Genomic DNA, 19,028 nt, shown 5'->3' with positions numbered 1-19,028 from the left:
ATATGGGCTAAATGCTGGTAATCGGGACTAGATTAATTTGGGATATGTGGTTGACATGGACAAATTGGACCAAAGTGTCTGTTTCCGTGCTGTACATCTCCATGACTCTGTGACCTGTTTCTAGGCTTCAGCAAGGTATAGCAATGATATTTCCCAGCTTGCAGTTTGGGTGTTCCATTTGGGTGGTAGTCGAGACTTTGTTTGCTAGGAAGAGCATATACATTTTGTTCCCATTAGAAAGAGAGATGGACGGCAAGAGAATGATAAACACTTCCTATAGGAAAGGCTTTCCAAAGGTCCCGTGATGTCATCAATTGCACATATTGCTTTGTAGGTTTGCTTAATGAATGCAATATTTTAATCAAGCATTAAGAAATTCACAACCTTATTCAGCTGGCTTGTGATCACAGGCACATATGCAGACCACTGCCACTATTCTGTTTACAGATATGAGGGTTTATTCTAACTAAAGTACAAGCTGAAATAAAAAGCAGTAAGTGCTGAAGAAACTCACCAGGTCTGGCAGCATCCGTAGAGAGAGAAAAACAGAGTTCATGCTTCAAAATCTGTGGTACTTTTTCAGAACCCTGTTCTCCAGCATTTTCTGTTTTTATTTTGGATCTGAAGCATCTGAAGTATCTTGCTTTTCTTATTTTGAGTTAAATTTGAATTGTTAGTCAAAATAGCAACCAAAACTCAGGTATACAGTTCACTTCCAATTGTTACATGTATCTATTTAGGAACAGCTTGCCTTTTAGCTGTTCTGTTTTGTTCTGGCAGCTGAGGTTATACTTTAAATTTACTTTAAAATTCAGAAAACTCTTTCCTTCTTAAAGTGAACAGACACTCTTTTGAGTTTGTAACAATATGATATAAATAATGTTTGATAAAGATATGTAAATAGCATGCCAACCATTGCATAAACCAGTAACATGACTATATAAATGTTCAGGGCAACACTGTGACTTATGAGTGTGCACAATCCTTATGGTTGCCCTTTTGCCCTGGGGGAGGTGGTGCAGCTTGCTCACATCTTTGATTTTGCAGCTATGAGGACTGTGGTCATTGGCCTTGTCATGTAAGCACCTTTTGGAGCCCTTTTTATAAGTGCTACCTTCACTACTGTAGTAGCAGTCAATTTTTATTGAGTAGTATAGACTATGAAAAGAGTTGTTGGCACTAAGTCGATGTAAGTACAATAAAAGACTATAGAGATGAGTGGGTGTGTAGGTCATGAATGAAAGCTAAGTTGTCATAGGATCTGGGAGGAGGCGTGGGTTGGCATGGTGGATATGAGGACTTTTGAGGGTTGGAGGAGGGTGTGGTGTGAAGGGTGAGATCAGGAGGGCCCAATACTCAACAATATGAAGACATAGAGCACTGAATTGTGTCTTGTTTACAGCCCATCTTGGCACTTGGTAGCCCATGTGGCTACATTCAGTCAGCTTCTGGAGATGGTGCGCCCATGTCTAGTTGGTTCGGACACTTTTGGAATATTGTGTGCAATTCTGTTCTCCTTCCTATAGGAAGAAGGTTGTAAAACTTGAAAGGGTTCAGAAAAGATTTATGAGGATGTTGCCAGGGTTGGAGGGTTTGAGCTATATGGAGAGGTTTATAAAATCATGAGGGGCGTAGATAAGGTGAATAGCAAAGGACTTTTCCTTAGGATGGGAGAGTTCCAAACTAGGGGGCATAGATTTAATGTGAGAGGAGAAAGATTTAAAAGGGATCTGAGGGGGGAGATTCAAGATGGTGGCGACCCAGCAAGTCTGGGTCTGTAGTGCTCTGCCTAAGACTCGGGCAAAGTGGGGCACCCACCTTCACCACACCCTTTAAATAATTTAAGATAGCTTTTGCCCAGCATTGTTAGTCATTTTACATCAAACTTGGACAGTTTGGTGTTGTTTTTAAAATGATTAAGGGCAAAAGTTCCCGCAGTTCGCAACAGGCAGTGACCCCTCCCCCACCCCCTTCCACAGCAGCAGAGACATCCGCAGCCGCTTCAGGGGACTAACTTGCAGAGGCGAGCATGATCTCCGGGATCAACAAACTTCAAGAGAAGATCGACGCCTTTATTGAGGAGTCCAGGTCCAGGTGGGAGTCGTTTTCGGTTATGCTGCAGAAGCATGACTGAGAAATCAAAAAACTTAAACAGTGCGTCAGAGGGGCGGAGCTACGGGCCACGACCATGGAGACTGCTGGTGAGTTATCCGTAGGTCAGGTCTGGGCTCTCGAACAGCGAATCCGGACCTTAGACGAGCACATCGATGACCTCAGCAATCCGGGCCGTCGAAAAAACATTCGGTTGCTGGGCCTTCCCGAACGGGAAGAAGAAGGCCAGCTTGTGGACATTTTGGAGCAATGGCTCCCACAATTATTGAAGGTGGAGTTGGGACCAGGTCAGGTGCGGGTGGAGTGGGCCCCTGCCTGGTTCTATTCCGACTCCAATGTTATAGAGAAAAACAAATGCTCCTGGAAGCCTCCAGAGTCCTGGGGAAGGATCCCCAAGCCATGATGTACAAGGGTTCCAGGATAATGTTATTTCAGGACTTCTCTCCAGCAGTGGTTTGCAAGAGGAGGGCATTCAATGAGGCGAAGAAGCGTCTAAGAGACCTAAATATTCAATACTCCATGCATTACCCAGCAATGCTGCGCTTCAGCCATCCATAACTTTGGATCACCAGAAAAAGCTAAACAATTCTTGAAGTCTCTTAAATAGACTGTGGGACTTAAACCGTATGGATAACGATTTTATTTTGCCCCCACCGTGTTTACCCTTCTTCATCTCTTTTTCATTATCTTTCCCTGGGGGTGGGCAGGGAGCATATTCTTTACTCTCTCTTTCTTCCAGGTCGTGCGGCTTATTCGATTTGTGTGGGAGGAGGGGTTGCTTTGTTCTACCTCTCTTTAGAGCGGGGTTTTATTTTGTCATTTTATTTAGTTACCTAATACTTGCTGGGATTGTAACTTTGTAGTTTTATATATTTATATTTTGTATTATGCTTGCTAACCACACCTAGGTGTTGGTGTGGGGGTGGGGTCACTCACTTTTAACTTTGGCTTTATAGAATACTTGAATTTGTCTACTCCATTCTATAATGACTGGGCCAAGGTCAGTGCTCTAGTTAGGAGAGGTTATGGTGGAGTTATTGACAAGTAGTCACGCCCCCTGGGAGCAAGGGGGGAAGTCTCCCTTCAAATGTGTTTTGCATTTTTTTTAGATTAGATTAGATTACTTAGATTAGATTCCTAGTGTGGAAACAGGCCCTTAAGCCCAACAAGTCTACACCGATCCTCCGAAGACCAACCCACCCTTAGGATTAGTTTTTAATTGTGTTGGTATAAATGTTTAAAGAATTTTTGCATTTGTGAATTTTCCATGGTCTTTATTCAAAATCTTTTGGGTGGGATTCTTCCTCCTGGGGGGTCTTGGGCTTGCCTGAACGATCATGGCTAGCCATTCATTGAGGTGGTGCACCTGGAATGTCAAGGGGAGCAATTCACCAATCAAAAGGAAAATGATATTATCAAGTCTCAGAAAAGAAAGGGTTGACATAGCTCTCTTACAAGAGACACATCTACTTGACAAAGAGTACTTAAAGCTACAATAAGGTGGATTTGATCAGGCTTTTTTCTCATCTTTCAGTTCAAAAAGTAGGGGAGTAGTCATTCTCATTCGGAAGAATCTTCCTTTCCAAATGTTAAGCCAGATAAAAGGTGAGTCTGGATGGTATATACTGATCAAAGCCCTAATATATAGAGAGGAATATGGAATTTTGAATCTTTATTGTCCCACCCAGCGCACCCCTGTAAATTTGTAATGGAAGTGTTCTCTAAGTTGATGGCTTTTGGGGTCTGCCATAAAATTATAGGAGGAGATTTTAACTGTATTATGAACCTAGAGACAGATAGGATAGCTAAGAATACAAAGGGTATATCTCTTAGATCTAAACAACTGGTGGCTCTGAATAAGGAGCTAGGGCTGGTAGATGTGTGGAGGTGTCTTCATCTCCAGGGAGGAGACTTTATTTTCTACTCTAACCCACACAAGTGCCATACTAGAATTCATGTGTTCTTTGCTCCCTCAACCCTTTTGAATTCCATATTGTCTTGCAAAATAGGGAATATAGCTATTTCTGATCATGCCTCAGTATATATGGAAGTCAAGACTAGGGACGGTGGGATCGGCCCCCAACATTGATGTATGGATTCTTTCTTATTGAAGGATAGCAAATTTATAAAATATTTTTATCAGGAATTCAAAACCTTTTTGGAAATTAATTCAGGTACGGCCAGTAACCTGTCGATGATGTGGGAGACCATTAAGGCGTATGCGCGAGGTTTGGTCATCTCATATTCTGCGACCCAGAAAAGACAAAAGGGAGAACAACAGCGCCTGCTCGAGGCTTGCTTGAAGACAGCTGAGACAGCGTATCTTGACAAGCCCTCCATTACTAAGCTACAAAGGATCACAGCAGTTCAGGCAGCATCCGATGAGCAGCAAAATTGACGTTTCGGGCAAAAGCCCTTCATCAGGAATAAAGGCAGACAGCCTGAAGCGTGGAGAGATACGCTAGAGGAGGGTGGAGGTGGGGAGAAAGTAGCAAGGAGTACAATAGGTGAGTGGGGGAGGGGATGAAGGTGATAGGTCAGGGAGGAGGGTGGAGTGGATAGGTGGAAAAGAAGATAGGCAGGTAGAACAAGTCCGGACAAGTCAAAGGGACAGTGCTGAGCTGGAAGTTTAGAACTAGGGTGAGGTGGGGGAAGGGGAAATGAGGAAACTGTTGAAGTCCACTTTGATGCCCTGGGGTTGAAGTGTTCTGAGGCGGAAGATGCGTTCTTCCTCCAGGTGTCTGGTAGTGAGGGAGCGGCGGTGAAGGAGGCCCAGGACCTCCATGTCCTCGGCAGAGTGGGAGGGGGAGTTGAAATGTTGGGCCACGGGGCGGTGTGGTTGATTGCTGCGGGTGTCCCGGACATGTTCCCTAAAGCGCTCTGCTAGGTGGTGTCCAGTCTCCCCAATGTAGAGGAGACCGCATCGGGAGCAATGGATGCAATAAATGATATTGGTGGATGTGCAGGTAAAACTTTGATGGATGTGGAAGGCTCCTTTAGGGCCTTGGATGGAGGTGAGGGAGGAGGTGTGGGCGCAGGTTTTGCAGTTCCTGCAGTGGCAGGGGAAGGTGCCAGCATGGGAGGGTGGGTTGTAGGGGGCGCGTGGACCTGACCAGGTAGTCACAGAGGGAACGGTCTTTGCGGAAGGCGGAAAGGGGTGAGGAGGGAAATATGTCCCTGGTGGTTGGGTCTTTTTGGAAGTTGCGGAAATGTCGGCAGATGATTTGGTTTATGCTAAGGTTGGTAGGGTGGAAGGTGAGCACCAGGGGCGTTCTGTCCTTGTTACGGTTGGAGGGGTGGGGTCTGAGGGCAAAGGTGCGGGATGTGGACGATCTCGTTGGAGGGCATCTTTAACCACGTGGGAAGGGAAATTGCGGTCTCTAAAGAAGGAGGCCGTCTGGTGTGTTCTGTGGTGGAACTGGTCCTCCTGGGTACAGATACGGCGGAGGCGGAGGAATTGGGAATATGGGATGGCATTTTTGCAAGAGGTAGGGTAGGAAGAGGTGTAATCCAGGTGGCTGTGGGAGTCGGGTGGGTTTGTAAAAAATGTCAATGTCAAGTCGGTCATCATTAATGGAGATGGAGAGGTCCAGGAAGGGGAGGGAGGTGTCAGAGATGGTCCAAGTAAATTCAAGATCAGGGTGGAATGTGTTGGTGAAGTTGATGAATTGCTTAACCTCCTCGCTGGTGCAAGAGGTGGCGCCAATACAGTCATCAATGTAGCGAAGGAAGAGGTGGGGAGTGGTGCCGGTGTTATTACGGAAGATCGACTGTTCTATGTAGCCAACAAAGAGACAGGCATAGCTGGGGCCCATACATGTGCCCTTGGCTACCCCTTTGGTTTGGAGGAAGTGGGAGGATTCGAAGGAGAAAGTGTTAAGGGTGAGGACCAGTTCGGCCAAACGAATGAGAGTGTCGGTGCAAGGGTACTGTTGGGGACGTCAGGAGAGGAAAAACGGAGGGTTTGGACGCCCTGGTCATGGCGGATGGAGGTGTAGAGGGATTGGATAGCCATGGTGAAGATGAGGCGTTGGGGGCCGGGGAAACAGAAGTCTTGGAGGAGGTGGAGGGCGTGGGTGGTGTCTCGAACGTACGTGGGGAATTCCTGGACTAGGGGGGATAGGACAGTGTCGAGGTAGGTAGAGATGAGTTCAGTGGGGCAGGAGCATGCTGTGACAATGGGTCGGTCAGAGTGGTCAGGCTTGTGGATCTTGGGAAGGAGGTAGAACCGGGCAGTGCGGGGTTCCTGGACTATGAGGTTGGAAGCTGTGGGTGGGAGATCTTCTGAGGTGATGAGGTTCTGTATGGTCTGGGAGATGATGGTTTGGTGATGGGGGGTGGGATCATGGTCGAGGGGGCGGTAAGAAGAGGTGGCCTCGAGTTGATGTTTGGCTTCAGCGGTGTAGAGATCAGTGCACCAGACTACCACTGCGGCCCCTTTATCTTCTGGCTTGATGGTGAGGTTGGGATTGGAGCAGAGGGATAGGAGGGCTGTGCGTTGTGAGGGTGAGAGGTTGGAGTGGGGGTGTGAGGTAGACAGGTTGAGGCGGTTAATGTCGCAGCGGCAGTTGGAAATGAAGAGGTTGAGGGCGGGTAATAGGCCAGCGCGGGGCGTCCAGGTGGATGCAGTGTGTTGGAGGTGGGAAAAGGGGTCCTCGGAAGGTGGGCGGGAGTCCTGATTGTGAAAGTAAGCTTGGAGGCGGAGGCGACGGAACAATTGTTCGACGTCATGGCGTGGATGCGTGGATGGAGGGGGATGAAGGTGAGTCCTTTGCTGAGGACTGATCGTTCGTCTTTAGTGAGGGGGAGGTCTGGGGGATGGTGAAAACTCGGCAGGGCTGGGAGCTGGGATCTGGTGTGGGTGTAGAGCTGGGAGTGGGGGCGGAACCTGTAACTGGAGTGGGTGTGATGGTGGGAATGGGGGTGGAGTCATGAGCAGGGGTAGTGTTCCCCTCGGGGTTCTGGAGGGTGGGGATAGTGAAAGTGGGGTCTGTGGGGGGCATGTCAGCAGAAAGCAGGTGAGTGGCGCTGGTGGGGGCGGAAGTGGTCGTGACCACGGCAGTAGGGGTGGCGGATTTCACTAAACTTGTGGCATCAGCAAAGATGTGAGGGGCGGAAGTGATGTCACGTGTGGTGTATGATGAATTGTGAGGGGCGGAAGTGGTTGTGGGAGTGGCCATAATGGGGCAGAAGTGACATCATCAATCAGCGTGTGGGTGGCAGCTGCACCAGCCGCATGGCTAATGAAGTTCAAGAGGCCGGGGGAATCTTCTGGAATGTTTGAGGAGCGCTGGTTATGGAGGTGGGTAGATTGATGACTGCATTGGTGCCACCTCATGCTCCCGCGAGGAGGTTGAGCAATTCATCAACTTCACCAACACATTCCACCCTGACCTTAAAATATACCTGGACCATCTCTGACACCTCCCTCCCCTTCCTGGACCTCTCCATCTCCATTCATGACAACCGACTTGACACTGACATTTTTTACAAACCCACCGACTCCCACAGCCACCTGGATTACACCTCTTCCCACCCTACCTCTTGCAAAAATGCCATCCCTATTCCTAATTCCTCCGCCTCCGCCGTATCTGTTCCCAGGAGGACCAGTTCCACCATAGAACACACCAGATGGCCTCCTTCTTTAGAGACCGCAATTTCCCTTCCCACGTGGTTAAAGATGCCCTCCAACCCATCTCGTCCACATCCCGCACCTCCGCCCTCAGACCCCACCCCTCCAACCGTAACAAGGACAGAACGCCCCTGGTGCTCACCTTCCACCCTACCAACCTTCGCATAAACCAAATCATCTGCCGACATAACTGCCACCTCCAAAAAGACCCAACCACCAGGGACATATTTCCCTCCCCACTCCTTTCCGCCTTCCGCAAAGACCGTTCCCTCTGTGACTACCTGGTCAGGTCCACGCCCCCCTGACAACCCACCCTCCCATCCTGGCACCTTCCCCTGCCACTGCAGGAACTGCAAAACCTGTGCCCACACTTCCTCCCTCACCTCCATCCAAGGCCCTAAAGGAGCCTTCCACATCCATCAAAGCTTTACCTGCACATCCACTCATATAATTTATTGCATCCGTTGCTCCCGATGCGGTCTCCTCTACATTGGGGAGACTGGATACCTCCTAGCAGAGCGCTTTAGGGAACATCTCCGGGACACCCGCACCAATCAACCACACTGCCCCGTGGCCCAACATTTCAACTCCCTCTCCCACTCTGCCGAGGACATGGAGGTCCTGGGCCTCCTTCACCGCTGCTCCCTCACCACCAGACGCCTGGAGAAAGAATGCCTCATCTTCTGCCTCGGAACACTTCAACCCCAAGGCATCAAAGTGGACTTCAACAGTTTCCTCATTTCCCCTTCCCCCACCTCACCCTAGTTCTAAACTTCCAGCTCAGCACTGTCCCCATGACTTGTTCTACCTGCCTATCTTCTTTTCCACCTATCCACTCCACCCTCCTCCCTGACCTATCACCTTCATCCCCTCCCCCACTCACCTATTGTACTCCTTGCTACTTTCTCCCCACCGCCACCCTCCTTTAGCTTATCTCTCCACGCTTCACGCTCTCTGCCTTTATTCCTGATGAGGGGCTTTTGCCTGAAATGTCGATTTTGCTGCTCATCGGATGCTGCCTGAACTGCTGTGCTCTTTTAGCACCACTAATCCAAAATCTGGTTTCCAGCATCTCCAGTCATTGTTTTTACCTACAAAGGATCACAGCCCTTAGGGCAGCCTGGAATACCGCACTTACCCAAACAGCAAAGAGGGAAATATTACTTACAAAGCAGAGATTATATGAATATGGCGACAAACTTGGCAGATACCTAGCATATCTTGCTAGGAAAAAAAAGGCTCCTCAAGCTATTATGTCCATTAGAGAAAGTGCTGGTACTCTGACTTTTGATCATAAAAAGATCAATGCAGCCTTTAGAAAGTGTCATTTTGAACTTTGTACATTGCAGGACTGTGAGGATAGAACTGAGAAGATGGAGTCCTTCTTTAAAAGCTTGGCCTTTCCCGGCTTAACCTCGGAGCAGGTGTTGATCTTGAATGCCCCCCTGACAACCCAGGAAGTACTCAATGCAATTAGACAGCTTCAGAGTTGCAAAGCATCTGGACCAGATGGATTCCAGGTTGAGTTTTACAAAGAATTTAAAGGGGCCAGTTATAAACATGCCTCCCGCCTTCATTGAGAGAAGCAAATACCTCTCTCATTTTTAAAAAAGAAAAGGCCCCAGAAGATTGCTCATCATATAGACCCATATCCTTGCTAAATGTGGATTTTAAAATTCTTTCTAAAATATTAGCATTAAGGTTGGAGAGGGTCTCATAAAAGAGGGCCAGATGGGGTTTATAAAGGGTCGTACATCAACTAATAATATTAGAAGGGTCTTAAATATGATACAAGCCTGTCAACAGGGAACAATACCGGGGTTAGTTGTCTCCTTGGACGCAGAGAAGGCATTTGATCAGGTAGAATGGTCATATCTTTTTTATAAACTGAAAAGGTTCAGTGTCGGAGAGGTATTTTCTAAATGGGTCTCAGTATTATATAATGACCCCAAAGCAGCGGTGGTTTAGGTTTGATAGCTTTAGTGTTGGTGGGGGCTGTAGTCAGGGATGTCCTCTCTCACCATTATTTTTCACGCTAGTAATCGAACCACTAGCAGAAGCTATACAAACTGACCCTAACATCGTGGCTCCGAGGGTTGGTTCGGATAAACATAAAATTACTCTCTATGCAGATGATGTCCTCCTTTTCATAAGTGATCCTTTGAAATTTCTGCCTAATTCAAGTGGTCAATCTATTTAGTATGTTCTAAGGCTATAAAATCAATTTTATGAAATCGGACGCCATGCCGTTGCGTGGTCTCGCCAATGTTTCCAGTTACCGGACGGATCTTGCTTTTCCTTTCGGTGGTCACTAGGACCCGTGGACACAGCCTTAGAATTAGAGGGGGTAAATTCAGGATAGAAATGCGGAGACATTTCTTCAGCCAGAGAGTGGTGGGCCTGTAGAATTCATTGCCGCAGAGTGCAGTGGAGGCCGGGATGCTAAATGTCTTCAAGGCAGAGATTGATAGATTCTTGTTGTCTCGGGGAATTAAGGGCTACGGGGAGAATGCGGGTAAGTGGAGTTGAAGTGCCCAGCAGCCATGATTGAATGGCGGAATGGACCCGATGGGCCGAATGGCCTTACTTCCACTCCTATATCTTATGGTCTTATGGTCTTAAGTTTTCTATACTTAGGTATTTTTATCACCCCAGTATATGGTCAGCTGTATAAAGCCAATTTTGTGCACCTATTAGAGAAAATAAGGCAGGAGTTTCAACACTGGGGCGATCTCCCAATATCCTGGCTAGGCAGAGTTGCCCTAGTTAAAATGAATATTCTACCTCGTCTTCTACATCCTGTGAGAATGCTCCCCCTGATGTTGCTGAGACTGGCATTGCGTAAGCTCCGCAGCTGGCTTGGTTCCTTTATCTGGAATTATAGACGGCCCTTTATCAAATTAGAAAAGTTGCAGCTTCCACAGGCAAGGGGAGGACTGGACTTTCCAGACTTTAGGAGGTATCAATTGAGCTCTTTATTATTTTATATAGCTGATTGGGTCTCTTGTGACCCACAATCAATTTGGTTAGACATTGAGACCTTCCAAGCAAGGTGTCCCCTTATCAATCTTTTATTTATGGATAAGATGAGAGCTATTATGGGCTATTGCAAAAACCCTATTGTATTAAGTACAATTAAAGCCTGGAGGATAATGCGACAAGATGAGGGTAACTTGCAAAAAAACCTCCCCTTATACCCCTATAGTGGGAGCATCAGGATTTCAGCCAGGGCTAACAGACACTACATTTAAAACTTGGAAGTCCAGAGGTATCTCTTGCTTGGGGGACCTGTTCGATGGGAGGTTATGATGTCTTTTGAGCAGTTGCACCAGAAGTTTGGACTGCCTAACAGGGACCTTTTTTGGTATTTTCAAATACGAGATTATATACAGAAGAAGACCACATTGATAGGCAATCCCTAGAAATCAGATAGGGAAAGAAGAGTGCTATGGCCGATGTGGCCGTCCTTGGTCATTACTATTTATCACTCATCATATAATGAGGTATCAAGACATGGAATGATTATTTAAAACATGGAACCAAGAATTGGGGTTAGAAATCTCTTTAGAAATGTGGGAGGACATCTGGAAAAATGCCAGAAAGATCTCTATTTGTAATAGAACTCAGACTATTCAATTAAAGATCACAGGGCTTATATAGCATCTGAACGACTTGCAAAATTTAAGGTAGGAGCATCCCCAATGTGTCCTAAATGCAAAATAGAAGTTGGCACTCTCACGTATTGTCTATGGACATGCCATAAGATCTGCAGGTATTGGGATAGAGTAGCGAATTCCTTGACAGAGATCTTGGGTATGGATATTAGATTGGACCAGTGTCTCTACTCTTGGGCTTTTCAGATTTTCCCTCCCTGGACGTGCACGGGAGGAAACTATTTTTCATTCTCTCCTTTTGTGCAAGGAAAAATATTTTCGTGAATTGGGCAACTGAAGGCCCTCCAGGACTTTCAAACTGGCACAGGTTAATCATGGAATATATCCCCCTTGACTTACTCACAAATATGGTGCACCAAAAAACTGAATTATTCTCTAAAATATGGCAGCCCTTTTTGAACTATATCGACACTGATATTTCGACCATATTGTCATATGTGGTAATGGTTCTGGCTGGTCCGCGGACCCCCGGGAGGAGGAATCCCGTATAAATACGGGTTTCATTATGACTTGGTGTACATCTATTTTGAGTATGTACTTAGTTATTTAATTATTCTGTTGTTTGTCGTTAGTAATGTATGATATCCTATTTTATGTTTTGGTTGTTTGTAGGATAGATCAGTAGTTAGTTGGGTTTTTCTCTTTTTTTTCGATGATTATTTATTTATTTTCTTTTTTCTTATTTATTTAATTTTATATTAGTGTTTATACTTATTTGTATTACTTTTGTAATTTTGTCAAAAAATCTTTAAAAATTTCCTTTTTTTGATAAAAACACCTATAAAAAAAGGGATCTGAGGGGTAACATTTTCACGCATAGGGTGATTTGTATGTGAAATAAACTGTCAGAGGAAGTAGTAGATTTAGATACAGTTACAGCATTTAAAAGATATTTGCCAGGTACATGAATAGGAAAGGTTTGGAGGGATATGGGCCAAAGGCAGGCAAGTGGGACTAGTTTAGTTTGGTAAACGTGGTCACCATGGTCAAATTGGATTAAAGAGCCTGTTTCTGTACTGTATGACTGACTCTATCTGAAGTTAAAAATAGTTCGGCAATCCACTCAATTTGTTTCCATTTTCATTCATCATTTTCTTTTCCTTTCTACATTTGAGGTGATAATGTTGGAGTTCTCAGTGAATTTAAAGCGATTGAAGGTTTGTTGCTGCAAGAAATTATATCATCATAATTTGTACTCCTATTTGAGAGATTCACTGACAGTGATTGCTTTTAGTCAGAAATGCTTTGATTTGTGTTAGACTGTATATTCTATCTAATATAGATGTCTATGTTGTGAAATAATGTATTGAGAAAGGCGTCTCCACCAGTATTTTTATTAAAGTTATTTTCTCTCTTTATAGTGGTGTTTTAAACCCTGGATTAAATGCTATCCTTGGCCCAACAGGCAGTGGAAAATCTTCGTAAGTTGAAATCTAAGATTTATATTAATATTGCAGCTACATTAATATTGTATATTTTTGTGTGTAATGTGTTAGATGCAGCTCTTCAATATTTACATTGATGTTCTGTTGCACAAATGCTAAATGTTAATTATTGTTTCTAATAAATACTAACAATTCAAATGAGTTACTAACTTAATTTGAGAATTTACACAAACATGCAGTAGTTGGATGCTATTTTATGATCATTCCTCACCACTGACCACCTTTTGTATGAGTTGTCTGCACTATTGCTCACTGTGGAGTAGGTTTGCTGCCATCAATCTCTTTTTAGTGTAGGTATCTACAGGGCCTGCTTAATCTGGTCTGGTGGAGGAAGATTATTTGCTAGTAAGATGAGAAAAAGCTCTTGTTTGAAACGAGTTGAAGTTTACCATGTGTTGGAATTATGTACAAGTTACAGTTATATGATGCGTATTGTTACAGAGACTAAGAGAGGTGTTGATTAGTAGGTCTTACACAAAATCACCCCAAGCTCTTTTTCTTCTTATTATATCTTACATTATGTATATCATTATATTTACTATTATACCATCTTTCTTCCCACTCTCCAACCCCTCCAAATTTTCTGACTTGTGTGAATATGCATGATGTGGAGGGAAGGTCTTACGAGGAAAGGCTGAGGGACTTGAGGCTGTTTTCGTTAGAGAGAAGAAGATTGAGAGGTGACTTAATTGAGACATATCAGATAATAAGAGGGTTAGATAGGTTGGAAAGTGAGATCCTTTTTCCTTGGATGGCAATGGCTAGCATGAGGGGACTTAGCTTTAAATTGAAGGGTGATAGATATAGGACAGATGTCAGAGGTAGTTTCTTTACTCAGAGAGTATTAGAGGCATGGAATGCACTGCCTGCAACGATAGTAGACTCGCCAACTTTGAGGGCATTTAAATGGTCGTTGGATAGGCCAAGAGTGGAATAGTGTAGGTTAGATGGGCTTCAGATTGGTTCCAAAGGTCGGCGCAACTTCGAGGGCCAAAGGGCCTCTACAGCGCTGTAATGTTTTATGTTCTGTGTTCTATGTTCTAAGACTGCAAGAACCTTTAAACTTGAGGATATTATATGTCACAGAGAATCTCTTTCCTGTTGAAACAGACAACCATTCCATTGCCTCATCTGGAAGACCTTGACCTTTGCCAAGGACAACTGTTGCAATGAAGCACATGATTTTGTCTTCTCAGTAATCTGGATCACTGAACCAGGCAATTTCTTATTGACCAAATCTCAGGATATTGATTATCCTTTCTCAGTAGTGGCTTCCCAGAATTGAATGCACGACATATTCAATCTGTGTCAGCAGATATTTAATCTTAGTCTGCCTGTAAATCTGTGTTAAAGTGGATAGACTCATTACTTTAACTTGATTAACTTAGATGTTTTCATTTGGCCTAAGTGGTGAAAACAGTATTGGTGAAAACGCCATGTTCACTTCCTTAGTTCTCCTATTTAAGGATTTTTTCTTGTTTGACACAATCTCTACCATCGTTACTGAGGATTCTTTCTGGGAAGATAAGGACTTGAAATTCCATGTTGAACTTATGTCTTATTAATCAGGTCATGTCTGATATCAGAATTAAAGCTATCATAAAATGTGTTGCTTCCTGAGTTTCCTAAGTTTAAGATTCATCTGTTGAACTTGAGGTATTTTGCTCATTGGCTTTCATTGCTTATGTTTGTTCACAGTTCTTGCTGACTGAACTCTCATCAGTATTGATAGCACTGGAAAATATTTTTGTCAATGCAGTATAGTTACAGGTTTCCATCTTGATGACAATGTGGAAAAAAGTACGAAAATAGCTATTCTCAATGGATTTCGGCTTTGATTTAGCTCCCGTGATGAGTCTAGGGAGTTTTATCTTCTGTTAGTTGTCCTTTGATTGATTGTTAGACAACTGGCTGTTCCTTAACTGGATGTTAATTTATCCAATATTCCATGACCAGCTGTTCCTAAACCAGTTGTTTCTTAATTTTGACTAGTTTGACTCCTTCCACCATTTTGCTGAAGATTGAGATCAAAATACATGTTCAGATTCAAAAATCAGAATTCTTGATTGTGAAGTGCACGTTAGTTATCTATTAACTGATGCTTGTCGAGTTGGAGAGTTGCTTCGAGCATACTTTCAATTTTAAGTGCCATACCTCTTTAACCATGTAATTGCACTGTTGTCATCTCTAGACAATTTTCTCATCCATGGTTCATTACCTGATAATATAGAGATAAGTACTCCTGCATTAAGTTTCAAATCAGTGAGATGGTCATTGACATAAATATCCTCTTGCCAAATAGGTCTGAACCACCTATTTCCCCGAAGAACTCATTTGATTCTTCTTCTATTGTGGACTATTCTACCAAATTAACCACTGTGTGAGTAGCTATTTGACAGCTTGCTTTCTGTGAGTATGTCCTGCTTTTGCATATTTTTCTGCAAGGACGTATAGGTAATGAATTCCTTCTTAATAATTGAGCACTGCCTGTGCTGTGAGGGTTTCTTGCTCCACAATGCTGGTAAGGATCTTTAATATATTGTGCCTGTGCTTCTTACCGTATTATTTTATATGTTAGGAATTGAATGCATTCTGCTGATCTCCTGTGATAAGGTTCATTTTTTCATGAAAAATTGATGTGTGCTGCTTCTGAACTTTGGCTTAACTCACTATCTGTTTCATTTTCTCTAGAATCAATCTTCTTTTGGCTGTAATAAATCTGACAAAGGCTCATCAGCAATTCCAAAAACTATTCTTTCTGTAATATACTTATGACTTTTAATCACCATTTCTTCTCTAATCTGAGGAGCTAATCAATGAAATTATCTATGGATTCCCCAAAGATACTGAAATCTTCGATCTGTTCTGAGGTTAAAGTAGTTGTCAAAGGCTTTCAGTACGTCTTGAAATGTATGTTGTTTTATATATTGATACCTTCGCATTCTATGATGTCACCAGCTAAGATCTCAATTGGACGTGTTGCACCTGAACTAGAGGGGCACCAATATTCTGGGCAGTAGGTTTGCTAAAGCTCTTTGGCAGGGTTTAAACTAGTTTGGCAGGGGGATAGAAACCAGAGATATGGATCAGAGGACAGAACAACTGGTAAACAAGAGATACAGCATGCAAAGAGTCCCTGAAGAAGGTAGAGTTTCTAGGGCAAAGTTACAGTCAGTGTGATGGGGCGAAGTGTATTTTAATGCAAGAAGTGCCAGGAATAGGAAAATGAACTTAGAGCATGGATCAGTACTTGGAGCTACAATGTTGTGGCCATTATGGAGACTTGGATATCATAGGGGCAGGAATCGTTGTTGGATGTTCTGGGGTTTAGATGTTTCAAAAGGAATAAGGAAGGAGGTAAAAGAGGTAGGTGAGTGGCATTGCTGATCAGGGATAGTATCACAGCTGCAGAAAGTGAAGTCGTTGAGGAGGGTTTATCTACTGAATCAGTATGAGTGGGAGTCAGAAACAGGAAAGGAACAGTCACTTCATTTGGAGTTTTCTACAGACATCCCAATAGCAACACAGACACTGAGGAGCAGATTGGGAGGCAGACTTTGGAAAAGTGCAAAAGTAACAGAGTTGTTGTCATGAATGACTTCAACTTCCCGACTATTGATTAGAACCTCCTTAATGCAAATTGTTTGGATGGAGCAGATTTTGTCAGGTGTGTCCAGGAAGGATATGCCAACTAGAGGGGAGGCCATATTGGATTTTATGCTCGGCAACAAACCAGGTGTCAGATCTCTTGATGGGAGAGCATTTCCGTGATAGTGGTTACGGCTCCCTGACCTTTACTGTAGTCATGAGGAGCAATAGGAGCAGACTGTATGGGAAAGTATTTAATTGGGGGAAGGGGAATTACAATGTTATTAGGCAGGAACTGTGGAGCATAAATTGGGAATATATGTTCTCAAGGAAATGCATGACAGAAATGTGGAGGTTGTTTAGGGAGCACTTGCTGCGAGTGGTTTGTCCTGCTGAGGCAAAGAAGGGATGGTAGGGTGAAGGATCCTGGATGACAAGAGATGTGGAACATCTAGTCAAGATGAAGAAGGAAGCTTACTTAAGGTTGAGGAAGCAATGATCTGACAGGGCTTGAGAGGTGACAAGGTAGCCAGGAAGGAACTGAAGAATGGACTTAGGAGGGGGCATGAAAAAGCCTTGGCAGGTAGGATTAAGGAAATCCCAAGGCGTTCTACACTTGCATGAGGAACAAAAAGATGACCAGAGTGAGGGTAGGGCTGATCAGCGATAGTGGAGGGAACTTGGGTCTGGAGTTGGAGGAGGCAGGCGAGGTCCTTAATGAAAACTGCTTTAGTATTCACGAGTGTGTTTGTGAGGACAGTGTGAAACATGCTGAAGTGCTCAAACAGGTTGATGCTAGAAATTTTGAAAAATGTGAGGATGGTTAAGTCCCTGGGGCCAGATGGGATACACGCAAGGTTTCTACAGGAAGCGAGAGAAGAGATTGCTGCGCCTTTGGCGAAGACCTTTGCATCCTCATTGTCCACTGGAGTAGTACTAGATGATTGGAGGGTGGCAGATGTTATTCCCTTGTTCAAAAAAGAGAGTAGGGATAACCCAGGGAATTATAGACCAGTCAGTCTCACGTTTGTGGTGGGCAAAGTATTGGAGAAGATTCTGAGAGACAGGATTTCTGATTATTTGATTAGATTAGATTAGATTCCCTACAGTGTGGAAACGGGCCATTTGGCCCAACAAGTCCACAACAATCCTCCGAAGAGTAACCGACCCAGACCCATTTCCCTCTGACTAATGCACTAACACTATGGGCAATTTAGCATGGCCAATTCACCTGATCTGCACATCTTTGCTCTGTGGCAGGAAACCCATGCAGACACGGAGAATGTGTAAACTCCACACAGACAGTTTCCCGAGGCTGAATGGGTCCCTGGCACTGTGAGGCAGCAGTGCTAATGATTGATCCACCATGCCGGAAAAGCATAGTTTGATTAGAGATAGTCAGCATGGCGTTTTTAGGGGCAGATCATGCCTCACAAGCCTTTCTGAATTCTTTGAGTGTATGAGAAAAAATATTGATGCAGATAGAGCAGTGGAAGTGGTGAATATAGATTTTAGCAAGGCGTTTTGATAATGTTCCCCATTGTAGGCTCATTCAGAAAGTAAGGAGGCATGGGATAGAGGGAAATTTTGCTGTCTGGGAGAAAGAGGGTGACAGTAGATGGAAAGTATTCAGTATGGAGCTCAGTGACCAGTGTTCCGCAGAGATCTGTTCTGGGACCTCTGTTCTGTATGATTTTTATAAATTACTTGAATGAGGGTGTGAAGGGGGGGTTAGTAAGTTTGCCGATGATACAAAAGTTGGTGGAGTTGTGGATAGTGTGGAGGGCTGTTGTAGGTTGTAACGGGACATTGACAGGTTGCAGAGCTGGACTGAGAAGTGGCAGATGGAGTTCAATCTGGAAAAGTGTGAAGTGATTCATTTTGGAATGTCAAATTTGAATGCAGAATACAAGGTTAAAGGCAGGATTCTTGGCAGTGTGAAGGAACAGAGGGATCTTGGGGTCCATGTCCATAGATCCCTCAAAGTTGCCACCCAAGTTGACAGGGTTGTTAAAAAGGCGGATGGTGTGTTGGCTTTCATTAGCAACAGGAATGACTTTAAGACCTGTGAGTTTATGCTGCAGCTCTGTAAAACCCTGGTTACACCACACATGGAATATTGTGTTTAATTCTGATCGCCTCATTATAGGAAACATGTGGCAGCTTTAGAGAAGGTGCAGGGGAGATTTACCAGGATGCTGCCCAGACTGGAGGGCATGTTTTATGAAGAAAGGTTGAGGGAGCTAGTGCTTTTCTCATTGTAGTGAAGAAGAATGAGAGGTGACTTGATAGAAATGTGCAAGATGTTGAGAGACGTAGGTAAATTGAATAGTCAGAGACTCTTTCCCAAGGCGGAAATGGCTATCACAAGGGGGCATATTTTAAGGTGGTTGGAGGAAGATTTAGGGGAGCTGTCAGAGGTCAGAAAGTGGTGTGTACGTGGAATGCACTGCCATGTAGAGTCAGATACATTTGGGATATTTAAGCAACTCTTGGATAGGCTCATGGATGACAGTAAAATGAAGGACATTTAGGTTAGTTTAATCTTAGAGTAGGATAAAAGGTCAGCACAACATC

General features: G+C 44.2%; 1 protein-coding gene across 1 annotated transcript in view; it reads left to right on the top strand.

Moving 5' to 3' along the window:
- The first annotated feature begins 2,188 nt into the window (after nucleotides 1-2,188).
- LOC140463277 (broad substrate specificity ATP-binding cassette transporter ABCG2-like) overlaps nucleotides 2,189-19,028 on the top strand; it is a 126,011-nt gene continuing 109,171 nt past the window's right edge. Inside the window, exons 1-2 of the mRNA XM_072557034.1 lie at nucleotides 2,189-2,399; nucleotides 4,287-4,431. Coding sequence (XP_072413135.1) covers nucleotides 2,189-2,399; nucleotides 4,287-4,431 — 356 coding nt within the window. The remainder of the gene's footprint in view (nucleotides 2,400-4,286; nucleotides 4,432-19,028) is intronic.

This window comes from Chiloscyllium punctatum, chromosome 38 (genome assembly GCF_047496795.1).
Source record: "Chiloscyllium punctatum isolate Juve2018m chromosome 38, sChiPun1.3, whole genome shotgun sequence".
NCBI classification, from domain to species: Eukaryota; Metazoa; Chordata; class Chondrichthyes; order Orectolobiformes; family Hemiscylliidae; genus Chiloscyllium; species Chiloscyllium punctatum.
Note: the sequence above shows the minus strand (reverse complement) of the source record. Positions and strands in the feature narration are given on the sequence as shown.